The sequence below is a fragment of the Chiloscyllium plagiosum genome, chromosome 18, assembly GCF_004010195.1.
Source record: "Chiloscyllium plagiosum isolate BGI_BamShark_2017 chromosome 18, ASM401019v2, whole genome shotgun sequence".
Lineage (NCBI taxonomy): Eukaryota > Metazoa > Chordata > Chondrichthyes > Orectolobiformes > Hemiscylliidae > Chiloscyllium > Chiloscyllium plagiosum.
In genome coordinates this window covers 51,263,886-51,280,933 of record NC_057727.1, presented here as the reverse complement: position 1 = coordinate 51,280,933, position 17,048 = coordinate 51,263,886, and the positions used below count along the sequence as shown (strand labels likewise).

The following is a 17,048-nucleotide window of genomic DNA, read 5'->3' as shown; positions in this document are numbered from 1 at the left end:
TGGGGACAACACATTGCTTTCACACCTGCTGGAGGTTGATGCTGGTCCTCAGATGAACACATTGTTAATCCATTCATGTGGAAACTGTTTGTATCACAGCACATAGAGACAGGCATAGCTTCTGTGCCTGGTTCCAAAAGGAGTGGTTCCACTGAGCCAACATGGTCATATATCGGAAACCAAACAGCTCCTCAGTCACATGATTATTCACGAGCAAATCACATTTGGCCTGTTTTTCTAATCGACCTGTTTTTCTAATCAACCTGTTCAGAGTTGCTGTTACATACCTCTGGAGCCTCCGGGTCCAGGGGTAGCGGCATCCTCCAAACCCTGGGACGTGGTAGTCTCCAACATGGGATGTTTGTACATGAACTGTATGCATTATACACTTGATTCAGATGAATACAACTTAAGTCATTTGGCGCACATATTGTTGGAGGTTGTAAGGACTTGGTTGGAAGAATGAGAACATATCACCCCAGCCGCAACCTTACATTACCTGAGAAAGACAGCATTGCCAACAGAATCACAGTGTGAACATTTTACAGTCCAGTGTTTGAGGTCAGCAGCTTCTGGACCTTATGCAGACTATATCACCTTGGAATTTGTGAATTGTGGAACTTTACAGCTCAGCTGACATTGCTTCTGTTTCAAGGCTATTTGCTAAGATTAATCTATAATGTGCATGTCCCATCAGTACCCCAGACTTAAAGAATTAATATGCCAAACATAGTTATGCATTGCATTCCCCCTTCAAAAGCAGGGTCATGACTGTCAATGACCCTTCCTCCCACAGTATCTCTTGTCCTCCCATGATCGGTCATCTCCCACCCTTATGTGTTGAGTTGCCTGCCTCTACAATTATTATCTCCTCTGCATCAGTTTGCTGCTTCCAATCCTAACAGTTGACTCCTCCAAATATCCCCCACTTTGACCATTAGTAAATGGACCCCCGGTGCTGACTTTTAGACAACCATTTGGTTGAAGCACATTCAGCATGTTTACCACATAAGCTGCTGATACATGATGCAGATAAAACATTGATGTAGCATGGATCCATACAGTGAGTTGCCTGATGTGCTGCTGATAACTGTGACTGGCTGTCTGCCTGCATGAAAAGGCAAGTGAAAGGTGCTGTGTACCTGCAGTTTTTGAATGAAACAGCAGAAGGGCAAGACAAGCCAAGGTTGGACGAAGATGCTGTGAGCATTAAAGTAGGCACAAAGTGATGGATGCTAAGAGAGCCTGCAAAGAGTCCTGAGATGCACCCTGCTCCAAACCATGAGGGCAGTGTATGTCCCTTGCAAAGAGACCAAGCAACAACATTGCAATGCAAGTTGTTGATATGCTCCAAAATATAGTTCAAAAGTAGATTACAGTATGTTAAGTGAATTGGTGATGTGCCATACTGATATCGTTAGGGTCGTACTTGTCTAATATCAACCTCTTATGGATGGGGCTTGCAGGCAATCACTGGAAATCGAGCAAATTTTGGGGACTGCCTCCCAAGCTGGAGGACCAGAGGAGACAGTGCTGCCCAAGATGGAGGGCCAGGGGAGACAATGCTGCCCAAGATGGAGGGCCAGAAGAGATCATGCTGCCCAAGATGGAGGGACAGGGGAGCATGTGGTACCCCCTCCCCGGCTTTCATGTCAGGAATTGTCACCGCCTAGTTTCTATGTGGCATGTGGCAGAAAATTAGCAGCATATCAATGAGGTAATGTTCGGTACTAATGAGATGCGAATACACACAACTAACAAATAGACCTCTTGCTGCTCATGAGTAAGATTCTTAGCTTGCCATTCGAACTTTGGGTGGAAGGTCAGACCTTTATCTCTATATCAGCAAACAAATTTGTTCAGATCATGCTATATTTTCCTAACTGACTCACGATTGTCCACCTCAAATCGAGGCAATGAACTCTTAGCCGCTAATAAAATATTATTATTAATATGTGCATTGCAACATTCAGTAATTAATAGAGTTGTGTTTTTCTTTTGCTTGGTTAGGCACATTTATAGTCTGAACATTTTGTAAAAGTTTGGTACATATCTTTTTTTTGTTTTAAGCGGTTATTTCAATTTTTAAAATTACTTTATGATATGGTAGTTCTTTCTTTGAAATGATTTTCGCCACGACATTGAGAAACTGCCGCCACTTGACAAGTTACATTCATTATTGACCAGTGAGAAAGGTTCATGTTCATCAACATAACTTGGTGATGCACAAAATGTTAGTAAGTCCTAGAGACACTTGGCTGCTTTAGAACAAACGTGTATGACAAAAATGATGGCTATTTCCATTCAATTAATCTTCATGCTGTCACATTTTCAGTTCATCCGTTCAATGACTTGCACGATTCAAAGCTTTTTATTCTTAGAAAATAGATCTGTTTTCATAGAATCTCAGCGGTGTAGAGCACAGAAGATTCAATTATATATTCAATTAGTTACCCTGTTCCTTCCCCAAACTCTAACATTTTTTTCTTTGACCATTTATCTGTCTATCCAATTATCTTCTGTATGTTACTGTTGAATCTTCATGAACAAAGCTTTCAGGCAGTGCATTCAAGATCACAGCTTGCTACATTTGTATCTCTTTATGTCCCCTCAGCTAAACTCAATAACTTTTGGTTACAAACACTTCTGTGACGAGAAGCTATTTCTGTTTATTTACGCCACCATGTTTTTTGAACACCGGTGTCAAATTTATACTTAACCTGTCGCAGTTATAATGCAGAGCAGGGCAGGGAGTGTACCACTGACTGTGAAGGAGAATGTGTCATCACATCACAGAAAAAGAGCCCTTTGGCCTAAGGTGTTTCCGCCAGTTTAAAAAAGACAAAAAGTACCTAAATATTCAAATCCATTTTTCGTCACATGGCCTTTAGCTTTGAGGGCCTTGGCATCAAAAGTGCACGTCTGAATACTTATTAAATGCTGTGAGGGTTTTCTGACCTGACCACCCTTTCCGGAATGAATTCTAGATTCCCACTGTACTCTGGGTGAAAAAGATTTTCCCCTCATCTCCACGAAATGTTCTTCCCATTAGCTTAAAGCTATGCTCCTGGCCACTGACCCCCTCCATTAAGGGGAAAAGTCTCTTCCTGTCTCCCTGACCTAAAATGCTTCCTATAATTCCGTACACCTCAATCATGTCCCCTCTCAATCACCTCTGATCTGAAGAAAATAACAAATCTGTCCAATCTTTCTTTATAACTGTAACTCTCCAGCCGAGGAATATCCTGGTAAATCTTCTCTGCACCCTCTCCAGTGCAATCACGTGCCTCCTGCATTGTAGATTCCATAACTGCACACAGTACTCTGGCTGTGGCCTAACCAACGTTTAGTGTTGATGATCTATGCATCCAGCTCCTTCAAGGCTGGAGCTTTGTATATTTTCAAGATCCCTGAGGCAAGCAAATCAAATGCCATTCATTCTTGTAGGAGAGCAGGAACCTGTTCACCCTAACCTTTGCTAAGACTGCAGGCTTCCCTATGGTTCAGGGTGTCAATGGATACATGATTATTCAGTGACAGATGCTGCACATCACCTCTACCTTACACCAAAAGCAAAACAGGATTCCACTTGGCCCATCTACAGCTGGCGTATGATCATGTGCAACAAATAGTGCAGGTTCAAATCTGATATTCTGGCAGGAGCTAATTTACTGATGTTTGTGACAGTCAACTGTACCATCTGCATTGATCCACATGGCGAGCCAAATGATAGGTGGTGAGGGCTATCTGGTGATGATTCCAGTACGTAAGCCTCGTTTACATGCACAGCTTGCAAATAATGAAAGTTAGGTGTCACAAAAAATGTGATAGAGCAGGCCAGATCAATGTTTGTACTACCTCAGCTGCTTTGCGGCATTTGGGAAAGCAGATGTCAAGATTTGTACTGGCCTGTTGCATGCTGCACAAGCACAACATCATGAGGAGACCGTCCTTGCTACCACCTATAAAACTAAAACTGAAGCAGGAGGAAAAGGAAAAAGTAACTGACAAAGCCTCTTGCTTGGCTGCATTTTCCTTTAAATTCATTTGAGTACACCACCTGTAAATGCAAAGTCATTTTTGTTCACTAACAGCACTATACGTTAGCTTCACCCTGACACTATCACAAGATCAGTCACAGTAAACCAGGAGACCATTTGGCCCATCATGCCTGCACTGGCTCTGTTATCTCGTCTGGCTCTTTTGAGGCCAGCTCTATTATCTTGTGCCTATCTCCTGCCTTTTCCCCAGAGCCTTGCAAGTTGTTACTTTCAAAAGAAAATCCAGTTTCCTCTTGAATGCCTCATTTGAATTTGTGTCCAACATATTTCCATACCTTAACTACTTCCTATGTGATGAAGGATTGTTTTTGTCCTCAGATAATCCTTGCTTTTTTTGCTCATCATTTTAAACCTATATGGTCTCATTTTTTTTGCAAGGAGTAACAGCTTCACCTTCATTCTGTCCAGCCTGCTCATGATTTGGAAAAGCTCAATCAAATCTCTTCTCAGTTGCCTTCTGTTCAAGAAGAACAATCCCAACTACTTCAATATTTTCTCATAACTGAAGTTTTTCATACCTGGAGCCATTCCAGTAAATTGGCTTAGCCCTTGTGCAAAGATTAATGTGCAATAAGGCAAAATAAGCATTCCAAATGAAATTATGCACTTACAAAGATGAATAACCTACCTAATGTAATTCCTCGGTTCCACTTTTCCGTATTCTATGTGCAGTGTGACTGTTGACCTTTGGTGGAGAAGTCTGTAGATTGCCTTGGAAGATGACCTCAGGCAGCTCTGGGTCTGGGCATTTGATAAAGTCCCACATTAAAGACTGTTAACTAAAGCAGAAGCTCTTGGCATTGAGGGCAAATTACTGACATGGCTGAGAAGTTGATTAAATGGCAATGACAGCAAGTAGAGATAATGGAACTGAAGTTGGCTGGATATTGTCCCACAACAATCTGAGTTAGGGCCTCAATTACTTGTGTTACTTATTAACAATTTCTGCAAAGATTTGCAGGTCATGTTGTGGTTCAGGTTGTAAGTTTGCTCGCTGAGCTGGGAGGTTTGTTTCCAGACATTTCGCCACCATGCTAGGTAACATCATAAGTGAGTCTCCAGTGAAGCAGTGGTATTATGTCTCACTTTCTATTTGTGTGTCTTGGTTTCTTAAGGTGGGTTTATCATTTCCAGTGCTTTTTTTCAGAGGTTGATAAGTAGGGTCCAAATTGATGTGTTTATTGATGGAGTTCCGGTCTGAGTGCCAGGCCTCTAGGAATTCCCATGCGTGTCTCTGTTTAGCCTGTCCTGTGATGGATGTATTGTCCCAATTGAAGTGGTCTCCTTCTTCATTTGTATCTAAGGATACGAGTGATAGTGGGTCATGTCTTTTGATGTTTTATTGGTGTTTGTGTATCCTGATGACTAGGTTTCTGCCTGTCTGACCAATGTCGTGTTTGTTAAGTCCTTGTATGGTATTTTTTAAATGATAATCATTTTGCTAGCTGTTTGTATAGTGTCCTTCAGGTTCATCAGCTACTGCTTAAGTGTGTTGGTAGGTTTGTGGGCTACCATGATGCCAAGGAGTCGAAGTAGTCTGGTAGTTATTTCAGAGATGTATTCAATGTATGGTAATGTGGCTAGAGTTACTGGGTGCACTGTGTCTGCTAGTTTGGGTTTGTTTCTGAGGGATCGGCGATCTGTATTTATTTAAAACTTGTTTTTTTTTAATATGTTGTACAGGTAGTTTTCTTCTACTGCGCGTAGTTCCTGAGTGTTTTTTTTTAATTCATTCGTGGGATGAGGATGTCACTGGCTAGGCCAGCATTTATTACCCATCCCTTATTGCTCAGAGGGCAGTTAAGAGTCAACCACATTGCTATGGGTCTGGAATCACATGTAGGCCAGACCAGCAGTTTCATTCCCTGAATGGCATTAGTGAACCAGATAATCAACAATGGATTTTTAGTCACCATTAGACTCTTAATTCCAGATTTTTATTGAATTCAAATTCCACCATTTGCCATGGCGGGATTCAAACCTGGATTCCCAGAACATTACCTGGGTTTCTGGCTTAATAGTCCAATGAACATACCACTAGGCCATTGCCTCCCCCAAACAGGCAGAAAGCTAGCCGCCAGGATACACGAATGTCAACTAACCACCAAAAGATATGACCAACTATCACTCATTTCCTTAGATACAGAAAAAGAAGGACACCACTTCGACTGGGACAACACATCTATCCTGGGACACGCTAAACAGAGGCATACATGGGAATTCCTGGAGGCCCGGCATTCAAACAAAGACTCCATCAATAAACACATTGATTTGGACCACATTTACTAACCTCTGAGAAAAAGCACTGGAAATGATATCACCCACCTTATGAGACCAAGATACACAAATAAAAAGTGGGATATAACAGCACGCTTCAGCGGAAGCTCACTAATGATGATACCTAGTATGGTGATGAAACGTCTGAAAACAAGCCTTCCAGCTCAGCGAGCAAACTTATAATCTATTTATTAACAACTTAGATAATGGCTTAGAATGTCAAATATTCATATTTGCTGATACATAAAGTTAAGTAGCATTGTAAACTGTGTAGATGACAGCATAAGTTTACAAAAGCTTAATGAAAGATGCATGAATGCGTAAAACGGTGATAGACGGCTTTCAGTTTAAGCAAGTGTATGGTAATTCATTTTGGATCAATGAAGGATAGATCAGGCTGCTTTCCAGATGGTACAAAGTTAAATACAGTGGATGTCCAAAGAGACTTGAGGGTTCAGGTGCATAGATCTTTATGATGAACAGGTTCAGAAAATAGTCATAAAAGAGAATGGAATTCTTACCTTTAAAACTGGACACCATAAGAACTGGAGCAGAATTAGGCATTCATCCTATCAGGGACTAGAGTATAAGGACACAGAAGTTCTGTTGTAGTTATACAAAACCCTGGTTAGACCACACTTGGAATACTGTGAGCAGGTCTGTGTACCATATCTTCGAAAAGAAATATTCACCTTGGAGGAAGTGCAATACAACTTTACAAGAATGCTATCTGAACTATCTTAAGTCATGAGGACAGATGATAAAAGTTTGGCCTTTTTTCTCCAGAATTTAGAAGGTTAAGTGGTGATATGATCAAAGTCTTCAAGATATTAACAGGAAGGGATGGGACAGATAAAGATAAACTTTCCATGAGTTGGGGATTCATGAATTAAGGGACATTGCCTGAGAATTAGGGTCAGACCATTGAGGAGAAATGTTAGGAAGCACTTCTACACATAAAGGGTGGTAGATATCTTCTCACAAATGGGAGTGGATGCTAGATCAGTTGTTAACTTTAAATCTGAGAAAGATAAATTTTTGTTAAGCAGAGATATAAGGGATGTAGGCCAAGGCATATGGGGTTAGGTCAAAGATCGGCCATGATTTCATTGGATGATGGAACAGGCCGGGGAACTAAAAGGCCTACTCCTGTCCCTATGTAGGAGACTCAACTTCAAACTGTTCCATTTAGTTATGAGTGGCACCAGTCAGCGTTGGTTGCACAACAGACAATGACATTGACAAGAGTGTCAGGAGTGAAAAGTCAAGTAATCTCTTTGCGAGTGACAACATTCATGCCCCATTGGATTAATGTTGCTCCCCTGGCTGGTACCTTAACAATCCTAGCATTCTGTTGGCAGTAGCCAAACATATTGTCCTTCCGATCATCATACTAAAATCTGTAGCTATTGCATCGGTCTGAGCTTTCCTCACAGCATGTAAATAATGGGTGCCTTATGCACTTGAAGCTCACTTCGAGTCATAGGGATGTACAGCACTTAAACAGACCCTTCTGTCCAACTCGTCCATGCCGACCAGATATACTAACCTAAACTAGTCCCATTTACCAGCACTTGGCCCATATCCCTCTAAATACTTCATATTCGTATACCCATCCAGATGCCTTTTAAATGTTGTAATTGTACCAGCCTCCACCACTTCCTCTGGCAGCTCATTCCTTACACAAACCACCCTCTGCATGAAAATATTGCCCCTTAGGTCCCCTGTAAATGTTTCTCCTGTCACCCTAAAATTATGCCCTCTATTTCTGAACTCCCCCATCCCAGGGAAAAGACCTTGCTTATTTATCCTATCCATACCCTTCATGATTTTATAAACCTCTATAAGGTCATCCCTCCACCTCCGATGCTCCAGGGAAAACAGACCCAGCCTATTCAGCCCCTCCCTACAGCTCAAAACCTCTTGAAGTTCTGTTAGGGATGGGCAATAAATGCTGGCCCAGTCAGCACAGCCCACATTCCTGAATGAATAAAATGAAATATCAGTCATCAAATGTTCAGATGGTTATCAAATTCCCTTTGGAATGCCTCAATTGAGTTTGCCTCAACCACAACCTGTGGCAGTGCATTTTACATCCAATACCATATGCTACATTAAAATGTTCTTTGTCATGTCACTACCTTTACTAATCACCTTCAGTCTGTGTGCTCTGATCCTTGTGATCCAGCAGGTGGTTGAAACACTGATGACCCCAGAGTAGTTTCAACAGACAGATGAGAATAAAATATGTAAGATTGCTCCCACAGTCCAAAGCTGTGCAGGTTAGGTGGATCGGCTGTGCTAAATTGCCCACAGTATCAAGGCTTGGTGGGTTAGCCATGAGAAATGCAAGGTTACAGAGTTAGTGGGGGGAGGGATGGGCCTGTGTGAGATGCTGTTCAGAGGGTCAGATTGGACTTGATGGGCCGAACGGCTTCTTCCACACTGTCAAGATTTTGAGATTCAATGAAAATGCAGATACTGTGGTAGAACAGACTCTAAACAAGCTGAAGATTTGTAGTAATTGCCTGGATAATTTGAATACTAAGCTACAGCCTACCAAATTCTCCATGATAATTTCTGCATGTTATGTGCATTATTTGCTATATTGGAAAATTGAGCTGATGATGACCAGAGAGAAGAAATAGGTGAAGTTACACAGTACAGAACAAAAATAATAGGTTGTGAAAAAGAATGGGAAGTGGAACTTGTGAACCAAATGCCAGAGCAAGAAAAGTGAAGCTAACCACTTGGATTTTAGAAATTACTCAGACAAATTTTTCACTGTCCAAGATCTTTGTCAAGTTTCTTCACACGTCAGAGTTTTCAATTTCCCTTGCAATTATCCCAACTCTCCAAATATTTTCAAGAAATGTCAGGTGTCCTTTGTTTTCTCCCTTCCAAGACAGTCAGTCTATGAAAAACATCATTCTGCAGAAGAACCACAAGTGACCATTCTGACAATAGACAGACATGATGGAAGACATAACCACAAATGTATCAGCAGGAGCAGAATTTAGTTTATTACTTCAAAACTTCCAATGGATTGTTTCTAATTGATATTCACAGAGTATCGCATGAACCTTCACTATCCTCATCCCCATTTGTTTCCAAAGTGCACCCATCGGAAATTGAATTGGTATCTGTTTGAACATCTCGCACATTCATTCAGCCATTATTTAATTTTATTCAATAGTTAAATCATTCATTCATTTTGTTGTGTAATTTCATTCATCTGTTCACTTCATTTCATTCACTTATTCATGTGTACCATATTTTGAGGCTGGCCCTTGGCTCAAAGCTGCTTTCTTGGAGGTTTTTTCTAGTCAGTGAAATTTTGACTCTGTCTTTTGCTCTCTAGGTGGGTCTGGAGTTTACTTCAGCCAAAATGGGAATCAAAACCATGCTATAATCTTAATGCTATTAGCCATCTAGCCACCTGAGATAACAACTGGTGGTAGGGCTTTGGGTAGTGTTGTAGAACAGAGGGACCTAGGGTGCAGGTACATAATTCTTTGAAGTTAGCATCATATCTCGACAGGGTAGTTAAAAAAGCATTTGGCATACTTGCCTTCATTGCTCAGCCCTTTAAGTATTGGAGCTGGCAAGTCATGTTGAGGTTGCACAGGACATTGGTGAGGCCTCTTTTGGACTACTATGTCCAGTTATAGGAAGGATATTATTAAGCTGGAGAGGGTCCAGAAGAGATTAACCTGGATACTGCTGGGTATGGAAGGTCTAGATTATAAAGAAATGCTGGATAGACTGGGACTTCTTCCGCTCAAGCAGAGGAGATTTAGAGGTGACCTGATAGGAGTTTATAAAATAATGAGAGATATAGATAGAGTTAATGATGGTTATATTTCCATAGAATGGAGCATTCCAAGACAAGGGGATGCATTTTTAAGGTGAGAGGGGAGAGATTTATAAAAGACACGAGGGGCAAGTTGTTTTAAACAGAGGGTGGTTCACATGTTGAATGAACTTCCTGGGGAAGTGGTGGATATCGATACAGTTAGAATATTTAAAAGACATTTGGATAATGATATGAAGAGGAAATGTTTGGAGGGATATGGGCCAGGAGCAGGCAGGTGGGACTAGTTTAGTTTGGTATTACATTCAGCATGGATTGTTTAGACTGAATGGTCTTTTTCTGTGCTGTATGACTCTATTACAACAAGACAGGCCATCCTCAAGGTTTATAAGAGGGCAGAAGTATCTCAAACTGTTACATATAATTATTGTAAAATGTACTGATAGTTTCCAAAATAATTGACCATGCTAAGATCATTGTACATCAACTAAAGTATAATTAATTAAAAGCTCAAAATTGTGAGAGTCATGTAGCTGAAGTCAGACCAGAGAGTCATTAACTAAAGTTACTTCAGTTGACATCATCAATGAGTAGATCATTTCAAGATTAAATTTTAGGATTATATCAAGCAATCAACCATATTCTTGATCAAGGTCAATACAAACAGGACTATACTTTGCATTTATTGTAAAATTTCAGTCGTAGAGTCAGACAGCACTTAAACAAACCATTCCATCCAACTAGTCCATGCTAAACATAATCCCAAACCAAATTAATCCCACTTGACTGCTCCTGACCCATATCCCTCCAAACCTATCCTATTCATGTATCCGTCCAAATGTCTTTTAAACATTGTAATTGTACCCACATCCACCACTTCCTCAGGAAATTTGTTTGGTTACATCATCACACTTATAACAATGATTAGCAATACTGTGTGATTGGGATGCTATTTCTTGAGCTGGCTGCATCTCAACCATAAGTAGGACAAAGAGGCAGCTCCTGGTTCCAGTCCAGCAGGTGCAATGGCTGAATCCTGCACCAATCTGATCAGTCATCTCAACCAACCACTTTCCCAAGGAGTCTGAGTTACTGTGGCAACACGTACATTGAACTGCATGTTCTATCCTGGAACTAAGTGTTTGAGGCTCCTATTTATTTTCATCACATTGCTGACCAGGAATCTCTGACCTGCTTAGAGCCTGCTTTTGGTGTATATGGGATGGAATTGCAAATTTGATATTCGACTTGTTTAGTTGTGTTAGGATTGTAACCTCCTTGGCCATCAAGTCCTTGAGTGGTACGTGAACTTGGAATCTCTGCCTCAGGGATAGGTATCACTGTGCCACAAGATGTCTGTGACTTAGATTACAATTTGCGTTTCAAACTACTTGCTTATTTCCAACATTGAGGTGATTGCTCAATTATACAAAAAGATAGATATTATCATCGTTTTTGTGGGTTGACTGCTGTAGCATCAGGCAATTCTGTTCACCTTAGCAATGTTGTGGCTTCCACTTTAAGGATGCCTGTGGCTGGCTATCAGTCACATGTGTTGTCTCTTCTTTGGTGGCCATATTCTCCCCTTTGGTTAATCAATCTTATTTGTTGTTTTCCTTTTCGTCACTGACATTTACTCCATGGGTTTTCTTTGTGTCTTTTATTCTGGTCATGTTGGACACAAAATGTTCCTTAATATTTAACTTTTAGTCTTAAACTTTCAGCTATGAGTGACCTTTCAGAAACAAACTATTTGTGGAAGTGAAATATTCTTAAAGACATTTATTATCACAAGGAAAATTCCACTTTATCTGAAAGAACCTTTCGCGGTAAACCAAGATGATAGTTAAATCAGATGAATTGTTTTCAGTGATGTAATTCAAACAGGCAAGTATTAGAAACTATAATTAGAATTACAGAGTGCATACAATGCTGGAGTAATTTAACAATGGACAGATTTCAAATTCTGTATCATACTTCTTTCCTCTGTAAAGAACTTAAATCATGATAAGAAAGAGAATTTACCATATCAATAGCTTTCAAGAGCTTTTCTGGCTTATTAATTTTATCAGTTTTGGTATCAGACCACTTTCATCAGTCTTTTTGTTCAGAATCTCACAGACTCATGCTGAAACTGACACCAGTCTTAATTAGAACTCTCTTGGCTCCTGCAAATTTAAACCATTTGTCTAATTCTTGGATCTCGCTATTAACCATTTAGATGACTTTGAATGTCAGCATTTTTTCTATAACACTGCTATTCCTAACAATATAACCATGACGTCTTATTTATCTTTCCAGTATGAGGCCTGCGTTGCCAATGTAATACATTGTACGTTGTATTTGCAGACACTGTTGCTGCCATACTTCCTGAGTCCAAATTTCACCACATTTTCTTGACTACTTAAATGTTCTATTTCTAACATCCATACTACTTTGTTAGTGTTAACCTGAAGCAGATTATTTTAATCTAACAGTTTCAAAATTGATTCAAAAGCTACAAACATTTTCTCCCCACGTGTTTTGCAGCCGCTGAAACCCATTGACTGGAATGGACCTGGACTCAGATACAAAGTTAGCTGGAGACAGCAAGGGGCTAACACAACCTGGAATGAGGAAGTGGTCAAGAAGCATCACTATTTTGTAACAAATACCTCAACATTTGTACCTTACGACATCAAGGTGCAAGCAATAAATGATATTGGATCAGGCCCTAATCCAAAAATAGTTACAGGATATTCAGGAGAGGATAGTAAGTATTTTTGAGTTTTAATCGTCCTTTGAAATGTTGCATTTGAGCAGCTCTGCAAAAATAATTTTGTTGTTGTTAATAAGATCTTTTTTCTCTTTTCAACCATCTTTTGAAGGACTTTAATTGCAGATGCATCAAAGCTGTAGATAATGAAAGTTTTTTTGGATAATTGTCATAATTGTTAAAATAATTACCTTTGCATTCAAATGTAAGGTTACAATATGTGTAAATATTTCAGAGGTAGCTTACCAGATGAATAAATTCTGAACATAAGAGATTGGCTGATTGTTAATCACATCCAGCATTCTAATAGTTATAGTACTACTTCAGCATTCCAGAGGTTATGAGCTCAATGCCCCAAAACGCAAGTTGTGGAAATGAATTCAGTAATTGGGTACTTTTTGGACCAAGGCTGTAATATGTCCAAGGAAACCAGATTTTCATGTAAAAAATAATTCATTGGTGACTTTTGTGAAAGGCAACCTTTCCCATGATCTGGCTTGCAAATCAATCCAATCCCACTCTTAATAAGACTATAAGAAATAGGAACAGGAGTCACCCATTCAGCTCATCAAGCCTGCCGCACCATTGAGTAGGATTATGGCTGTTCCAACGTTCCTCACGTCCACGTTCCTGTCATTTCCCTGTTACTCTCCTGAACAAGAATCTATGTATCTCAATTTGAAATATACACAAAGACTGTGTCCCCATAGCTCTCTGTACCAGGAGTTCGAAAGACTCAATACCTTCTTAGAGAACAAATTCTTTCTTGCCTCAGTCTTAAGTTGGTGTCCCTTACTCATGAACCTATGCCCTCTGGTCCAAGACTTGCCCATGACAGGAAACATCCTCTCTTTCAAGCCCCTTAAGAATCCTATATGTTTCAATGGATCACCTCTCATTCTTCTAAACTGCAGTGAGTAGAGTCCCAATCTGTTTAATCTTTGCTCAGAAGGCAATCCCTCCATACCAGGGACTATCCGACTAAACCTTCTCTGAATTATCTCCAATGAAATGATATATTTCCTCAAGGGGACCAAAACTGCTCACAGTTGTCCAAATATGGTCGCACCAGCAGCTGGAACAGTTGTAGTAAGACGTCCCTACTCTTATTCTCCAACCAAATTGAAATAGGGACCAACATTGCAATAGGCCTTCCTGATTACCTCGTACCTTTCTGTGTTTCATATACAAGAAGCACCCAAGTCCCTTTGTATTGCAGCTTTTTAAATCCCCATTAAATTAATATTCTGTTCTTTTGTTCTCTCTTCCAAGATGGACAACTTTGCAGTTTCCCACATTATACTCCATTTGCCAAAACCTTTTCCCACTTGCTTAACCTATCAATATATCTCTTTAAACTCTTTGTATCCCTTTCACAACTTGCCTGTCCACCTATTTTAGTTTTACCTGCAAATCTGACTGCAGTACTTCACTTCCTTCCTCCAAGTTATTCTGTATATTGTAAACAGTTGTGGTCCCTGCTGTAATGCATGTGGAACCCCACAGGTCATAGGTTGTCAACTTGACAAAAAAAACCCTTATCCCCAGTTGCTGTTTCCTGCTCATGAGCCAATTCTCTATCCATGCCGATGTACAACCTCCAACACTGTGGGCTGTTGTCATATGACTTAATCTTTTGAGAGATACTTTGTTGAACGCCTTCTGGAAGTCCAAATGCAACACATCTATTGGTTCCTTTCTATCCACTCTGGTTGAGCCTTCCTCGAAAATTTTGGATAAATTCATCAGCCATGCTTTTCACTTCATAAATCCATGCTGATTATATTTGATTTTTAATGCCCTCAGGGACAACACATATTGGCTTACCTGTACAATCCATGTGTGAAGACTGACTACTAATTGCTGGTCATGTAAAACATGATTTGAAACTAAGTGCCGGTAAAAATCTATTAAAAGTGCTTTCTGCACAATCTAATGAATGTATAGAGGAATCTTGATTATCCGGCATTCGATTATCCAGCAAGATTGCAAGGTTCCAATGCTCAACTAAACTATGTTATCCGGCATTCGATTAACCAAATGAAATACTCCCCGCCCGTGATGTTTGGATAATCAAAGTTCCTCTGTATATTGTTCTGTAAAGCATGCAAACACTCCTTAGCCTCATACATTGCTTCACTTGACTTTAAAATTTTGGTGAATGTTGGAAATTGTTGGATATTGCAGAGCCTGAGGGCGGAGACAATTATTATAGGGTGGAGTGATATATTACAGAAAGGGGAGAAAGTCTGGCACTGCAGCCTGGGGACAGAGAATTAAATATTGCAGCGGGAAGAGACTCATATTGTGAGGGGAGAGAGATGGATATTCCAAGGCAAAAGGGAAAGAATTGGATATTGCAAGTTGAGGGGGGGAAGGAGAGAGAGTTGAATATTGCAAGATAAGGGAGAGAGAGTTGGGTATTTTGGGGTGGGGGAGGGGCAATACTTGGATTTGACAAGGTGAGGGGAAAGAGTTTGATATTGCAAGATGGTGGGAGTGAGTTGGATATTGCAAGATTAGGGGGGGAGAGAGAGTTTGATATTGCAAAATGAGGAGGGAGAGAGTGAGTTAGATATTGCAAGATTAGGGAGGAGAGAGAGAGTTTGATATTGCAAGATGAGGGGGGAGAGAGTGAGTTAGATATTGCAAGATGAGGGGAGAGAGAGAGTTGGATATTGCAAGATGAGAGGAGAGAGTTGGATATTGCTAGGTGGGAGGGAAAGAGTTGGACTTTGCAAGGTGGGGATGGTAGAGAGTTGGATATTGCAGGTGATGGGGGAGAGTTGGATATTGGAGGGTGAGGGGGAGAGTTGGATATTGCAGGGTGAGGGGGAAAGAGTTGGAATTCACAATATGAGGCAGTATGAGCAGGGTATCATAGGGTGGAAAAGGGGAAGAAAGTTGAATGTACAACAAGGTTGTCAGGGATACTGCTTATTGCTCTCTGGAGTTAGTCACTAATCCTGGAATGCCTGATGGCTCTTGGGAAGGAATTGGTCAATGCTTGTAGATCTGAGACGTAGAGATCATATTGACGGCTGTGTGTGACAGGCAGGTAGGGCATTCTAGCTCCAGCTGGCACACAATCTACACCATAAAGGCACTTAGCTGATGGCTTGAGCATGTCTCCTCCCTTCAGCTCTCCTTTTGTATTGCGGCTCTCAGTTCACAGATTTGAAAACCACAAGTTAATTTAAATTGGAGTATTTCAGCAATCAGCCTGGATGCTGTGAAGGATGCCTGTTCCCAACCTATCTCCATTAAGATTCGAAATGGGTGGATTTCCCATTTAAAAATGTTTAACTCCTCACTCCACCCATTCTGCTACCTTCCATTCATCGAGTGTAAAAGTTATCAGAACATGCAATCACGATTGAAAACTCTGTAACAAAAATAGAAATACTGGAGAACCTCAGCAGATCTGACGGTATCTGAGTGAAGACAGGAGTGTTAATGCTTTGAGTCGAGTGACTCTTCATCGGAACTGTAAGTAGCCGGGAAAACGGGGTATTTATGCTGAAGCTGAGCTGTTAGGGTTGAGGGAGGGGCAGGGGAGAGATGAGCAGATAGGGTAGAGTTGCAGCCCCAAAAGAAACATGAAAGGGATGGTAAACAAGGAGATAAATGACTTTCAAAAGTTTGGAAATCATCATAAAAAATATTTTTGCATGTTACTAATGAAGGAAGCTGTGAGTTGCCATAGTCCTAGAGGACAAGCCTGAGGGATGACTAATGGTTTAACCTGACGGTCATCATATCTCCGGCAAGATTGAGAATGTGGGAATCTTCACAAAGTCCTCAGCTGGTATGGGAATTGAACCCGCACTGTTGGTATCACTCTTCACCACCAACCAGCCATCTGAGCTAACAGCTGAGCTAACTGGCCCCCACAGGGAGCAGCTAAAGGCACTCCGGGATTCTGAAGAATGAATGTTCAGTCTGCATAGCACAATGTGTGAACACATTTCTTAACCAAGTTCGTTAAAGGCCTTCCAACCTGTCACTATCACAGAGCTTTGAACTGATTTAATTATTTCCCCCAACCCACATCCAAATCTTATCACCTTTCCAGTTAAGGTGCTGTCAAATGCATCTGATATTTGAAGTTACTAGAAAATTGATGCTTGATTGACTGATA

At 40.6% G+C, this 17,048-nt stretch overlaps 1 protein-coding gene across 11 annotated transcripts in view; it reads left to right on the top strand.

Annotated features, from left to right (window-relative positions):
* chl1b (cell adhesion molecule L1-like b) overlaps positions 1-17,048 on the top strand; it is a 712,521-nt gene that overhangs the window by 443,632 nt on the left and 251,841 nt on the right. For all 11 annotated transcript variants that reach the window (XM_043708376.1, XM_043708384.1, XM_043708378.1 and 8 more), the window contains one exon: positions 12,682-12,904. In XM_043708376.1, coding sequence (XP_043564311.1) covers positions 12,682-12,904 — 223 coding nt within the window. The remainder of the gene's footprint in view (positions 1-12,681; positions 12,905-17,048) is intronic.